Raw genomic sequence first — 5876 nt, forward strand, 5'->3', positions numbered from 1 at the left:
GAGGGAGGGAGGAAGGAAGGAAGGAAGGAAGGAAGGAAGGAATGATAGGTTCACATTTATTTCAAGTTTGATTCTTATTTTCCAAAGCAGGTTAATATTTACCTAGATTTTTATTCTATTTTATATTTATCATCTCATTTTTTAAAATAAATTAAATGTTTCAAATGTAGAATTCAAATTAGTATTTGTTATAAGGTTAAACTCATAGTGTTTTCCCCAAAAAAGCCTATTTCTTTTTTTTTCCATTTGTTGAATAATTCATTAAACACTTTGTTTTTTTAACATTTTATTTTTCATCATTTTGGTGTAACATATACCTGTGTGTATTTCGAACAACCCACTATATTTCATTCATTTGTATTTTGATTATCCACATGTGGGGTTAGGTTTTTAGAAAATGTTTTAATAATCAGGAGGCTGTTTTCTGCTTTGTAATATTTTCTAAGTGATGCTCTTTCTATGGTATAGGCATAGCTATATATCATCATGTGTTGATATCAGTACACATAGTGAGGTGATAACTACAGTTAAGAAAATGCCCTCATCTCATCTCATTGCATTAACTTTCTCTGTTCTTTGTGTATGTGTGTGTGTGTGTGTGTGTGTGTGTTTTAACAGTGTCTAGGATTTACTCTCTTAACACATTTCCAAATCTACAATAAATATTACTAACTTTAGGTCTTATGCTGTACATTAGATTTTTAGATTTAATCATTCAACATAATGGATTCGTATATGTTCCCTCGGGTAAAATTTATATTTGGTTGATTAAAAAATATTTTTATTTAAAAGTATTCTATTAGCTGTTCTATGTTCCTCAGTAAAGATTAACCTTTTATTTATGTATATCATTATAGAAAATTTCTTAATAACATTCAGTTGATCTTTTTATTGTTTTATCATGAAAAACTTTCTTCTAAGAAGCCATTGCTTACAGAAAAATAAATGATGTCTATAAATACATGTATAGCCCACCTTGGGGGTACAGTGCTTTATTGCAAATAGTTCTTTGGCTCTTGTGAAGAGCGAGTGTGCTGGGTGGACAAATGAATTTCAGTCCCCTCAGTTGGTATCTTTTCTTTCTTTAATATTCTTTCTGTAAATATTATTTTCTTTCTTTTTTATTTGTGTGTGGGTGAGGGGAGGGGGAGGGTACTGGGGATTGAACTTGGTCTCACACATGCTCAACAAGCCCTCTACCACTGAGCTACATCCCCAGCCCTTTTAAATTTTATTTTGAGTCAGGGTCTTGCTAACTTGCCCAGGCTGGTCTCCAACTTCCATCCTTCTGCCTCAGACTCCTGAGTAGCTGAGATTGCAGGTGTGCACCACCACATCCAGCTCTTCTATAAATGTTTTTCTAATAAATAAATAACCTGCTTTGTAGGCAGAACAGCTGGGGGCTATTACAACAATGGAAATACCTTGATATTTTATAGTCTTTGTTAAGAAAAAAATAAATGTTGCGATTTCAGGGGCATCTTTCACACTAAATAATACCATTATTTTTAGAACTGTCGTGTTTTGGTGATATTACCAAAATAGAATTAAAAATTATTGAAATGTTTTGAGTTTCTGGTTCTTATTTGTGACAATAGGTTAGACTACACTATTAGATTACTCAGCATATTTTCCTACTTAACTGGAAGCTTAATGCTATGTAAATAAAGCTTTACAGGATTTGACATCTATCTAGGATGTTCCTGGCAAAGAAAAGTAAAGTTATATATTTGCCAGTTCTTTTTGTCACCTACTGATGTGCACCTTCAAAATAACTGGAGGTTGAAACGCTTGCTATCAAACTCCAAGTTTATGTCTTCAGGTGTGTTGATTTATTCACAATGATTATTTAATGTATTACTATTAGAACATAGATTTCAATAACTTAATTGTTCTTCAAAAGAAAGAATAAAAAGATTTATCATGTCACATAATCATTTAATTGACCATAGTTGTAATGTTATCCTTACAGCTCCTGGGACACTCAGAATGGGACCACAAACGAGGGCCACGGGGATCACAGGTATGTGCCTTGGCCTTCTCTTTTCCCCATTTCTTAATGCTTGGAGCCATGAGTTTTCTGAAACTCAAGAAATGACAGTAAGTAGAGAGAGGAAGAAGCACCGTAATCATGCCATTTGTTTTTATTTAAGTTAGCTGTAATTAAAGTCTGGATTTCAATCCCCAAAGGCGGATGCCAATATATTCCTCCTAAGAGCTTTCTGGCATCCCTGATGGCTCGTGTTTATGTGAACAGAGATTTTATATTCGTCTTGTCTCTGCAGAAGACATTTTGATCAACAACCCACTCTCTTGATTTTAATTCACTTCCTTTGATAATTTTTCCATGTATTTTCTGTTTTCCCCTCTCTCTGTCTTCCTGTTTTTGGTTAAATATTTTGAAATACAATCAGGGTAAACTCTGAACTAATTAAAAGATTTTGTCTCTAAATTAACTGTCTTCATCTAAGGGAAATAGAAAGATGAAAGGACCTATTATTTTTGAAAAGAAACAAATTTGAAACCTTTCTATATTACCAGACTCTTTTCATTGTCTTACTTTATGTCTCAGGCCAGGAGAAAAACTTCCATGACGCATTTATGCTTTTTTAATGACCTAATTAGACAATGTGGATTTGTTTTGCTTCCATAATTACTTGGCCTGACAGAATAAAGGCTGAGTTTTACACTAAGAAAATTATCTCTCCTCCTAGGGTATTTTTTAAAGAAATATAATTTTTTTTCTCATAGCACTTGATGTTTACCTGACTCTAAACATACCAAATAAAAATGAAGTGGGTGGAAATTTTTACCTCTGCTGATCACTTTTGTACTTGCTACTAAAAATATTGTGAAAAGAGAGTCCCATGCACAGTACTGTAAGTGTGAGTTCATCGTAAGTGTGAGCTTTCCCCAAATGTCGCATACACTTGGTCATGATGAGCGTATGGATCACTGTATTTACCTCAAGTCACTGGGAAAATAAAACCAAATTAGTCTGTTGTTTGAGTTGAGCTTTCAGTGGGTATGGTTTTATTTTTGTCCATTATTAATTTGATTATTAAATAATCTAAACCAATTCAATAATTTAGGGTTATCTCACAGAAGGTGTGCTTTGCCCTCTCTGCCTCAGTCTCCTTCTTATCTCTTTTCCCTCAACCATGCTCACTCTGTACACATCTGTTATATTAAAGTAGAATTTGATACAAGGTTGATGATGAAATTAATATTAATTCTTGGTGATTCAAAACCAATAATAAAGGTAAGCCGGAGGAATGACAGAGCAAGTTGTTGAGGTCATGTCCCTTCAAAATAATGAAGCGCTTTGATAATAGTACTAAGTGTGTGTGAGAGTGTGTATGTGTGTATAAATTAAAATTATTGCTTAAAATATATTACTTCCTATGTGGCATAGTTTGCCATAATTTGTCTTCACATTGGGATTGGTCACTCTGTCATATAAATTGGAAAGATTATTTAAAAGTACAATAATTTAATTTTAAATGTAATACACAGAATCAAAAATGATTTAAATTCCAGATATTGCATGTTAACTAGAACAATTCAGAATTATACACACAAAATATTTTTAATAACTGAAGTTTGATGGAAGTTTAGAGCCTGAAGTAGTTGTGAAAAGCAAAGAATTCAGAACTGTCACAAGCATCAGGTTCTGTCTTGGATCTCTCAACTCATGAGTAACTATTCTAATTGTTATATACCTTTGTTTACTTTAAGTCTTTTTTTTTGTTATCAAATCAGATAAAAACTGTTAAAGTGATTTTTACCAAATCAGATAAAAACTGTTAAGGTGAAAAGCAAAAACATATTGCAGTCAAACCAATAATAACTGCAACCAAGCTGTTAGTCTTTGGAAATTCCAGATACATAAATTAAGCTTATTAGATAATAAACTCTTTTCTAAATGTAGTTCCTCACTTTTGGGGGGGGATTATGTTTTGGATCTTTGAGGTTCTTGACCCCTTCTTTTCTGGCTTTTTGTTTTTTAGAGATAATATGCCCAATGCCTATCAGCCTTTCAAACAGGAGCACATAACTCTTAATATTTTCTGCTATTCCAAGGCCTAGCTCATATCCTATCTCAGTTTAGTTTAGTTTAGTTTAGTTTGTTTCATACCAGGGATTGAATTTAGGGCCACTCAACCACTGAGCCATATCTCCAACCCTATTTTTTTTTAATATTTATCTTTTTTAGTTGTAGTTGGACACAATACCTTTATTTCATTTATTTATTCTTATGTGGTGCTAGGATCGAACCCAGGGTCTCGCACGTGCGGGGCGAGTGCTCTGCCGCTGAGCCTCAACCCTAGCCCCCAAGACCTATTTTATATTTTATTTATAGACAGAGTCTCCCTGAGTTGCTTAGCACCTTGCTGTTGCTGGCTTTGAACTCATGATCCTCCTGTCTCAGCCTTCTGAGCCACTGGAAATATAGGCGGGTGGGCAGTTTCATTTAATTTGTCTTGGTTTTTTAAAACTCTTACTGCATCTGTAGCACAGTTATGGATCTAACTTGGAAGAAAAGTTGGAAAGATAGTTTACTGCTTTCCAAGAGGTCACAAACTACACTTAGAACAAACTTCTCTATATTATTCATATGCAAGACAGTCTGGTAGATGAAATAGCAAACGTATAAATAAAGTGTGATGGGATTTAGGTGAGAGAGAGTAGTTCTTCTCCCTAGTAGAACTAGGACATGCTTTCATGTTTCCTAGAAGTCATGCTGGCAGAGATGAGCCTTCAAGGATGGGCAAACTTGAGAAGTAGAAAGAGAGAGAAAGGTGAATGAAAATGTTTGGGCAAAACTCTGAACTGGGAAGAGTGGGGCACATTTGGATGTAAGTGAATGTTCTTGATAACTTCTTTATAAACACTTATTGGATTGAAGTTCTGTAAAGGAATGATCTAGAGAATGATATACATTATAGCTGAGGAGGTAGAAGTAAGGAAGATCAAGAGTTTGAAATAAAGCCCCGGAAGAATTAGTGCCATCCACACAGACTACTTGAAAAGGAAGATGCACAATTCAGGGTTAGCAATATTAAGGGAGAAATGGTGATGAGAATTTGAAAAAGGAGCTTCCAATGAATGCTTGAGGGACCACTCTGATGCTCTATCACGAGTAGAGCAGAAGGTGTCAATTTGGGAATGCTGATCATACCTGTGACAATTTATCAACACCAGTAGATAGACTCCCAGAAGGAGAATATTAAGAGCAAGAAAAAAAAACAGAAGAAAAGCTGGTCCTTGGAGAAAACTTACTCTTAGGACTGAGAAGCAGCAGCGGAGGGAGCTACTGCATGTGCATGGTCTCACCAGGGACCAGCTGGAGAAGTGATTCAGAATCAAAAGCAGTGTACACCTGCTAAGGTATACACCAAGGAGAACACTGAGACCACAGACCCAAGAAAATAAAACACTTGGAAAATGCCTTTGTTTTTCTAATTAGGCTACTCGTGAACTTTGAGAAGTGATTTTGATAAGTAGTGGTGGAAGCAGAGTAGAGGAGTTGAGAAGTATAAGATACCATGGAGATGGCTTAAGGAGCTTTGTAAAAGAAGGGCGGGGTTGTAGAAAGATATGGCAGCAGAAGTGAGTGAGGGGTTTTATTGTGTGTGTGTGTGTGTGTGTGTGTGTGTGTGTGTGTGTGTTTTAATGCTAAGGTACTAAATGAGTCTTAACAATTCCTGAAAAACAAAAAGAATAAGTGTGGAAAAGAATAAAGCTAAATTTCTCAATAGTGATCTGGTTAAGGATTGAGAGATTGGTGCTTTCCAAGGAGAACATGCACCCCCACCTTGGTCCTTTGACACCTGGTTATGTGTTTTTCTTACGGTTGAGTCCCACCCTACCCC

The 5876-nt window shown here is 35.2% G+C and overlaps 1 protein-coding gene across 3 annotated transcripts in view; it reads left to right on the top strand.

Annotated features, from left to right (window-relative positions):
• Positions 1-5876, top strand: part of Pde3a (phosphodiesterase 3A) — a 323995-nt gene that overhangs the window by 198226 nt on the left and 119893 nt on the right. For all 3 annotated transcript variants that reach the window (XM_048787271.1, XM_048787273.1, XM_048787272.1), the window contains one exon: positions 1973-2023. In XM_048787271.1, the coding sequence (XP_048643228.1) occupies positions 1973-2023 (51 nt within the window). The remainder of the gene's footprint in view (positions 1-1972; positions 2024-5876) is intronic.

This window comes from Marmota marmota, unplaced genomic scaffold (assembly GCF_001458135.2).
Source record: "Marmota marmota marmota unplaced genomic scaffold, marMar, whole genome shotgun sequence".
Classification (NCBI taxonomy): Eukaryota; Metazoa; Chordata; class Mammalia; order Rodentia; family Sciuridae; genus Marmota; species Marmota marmota.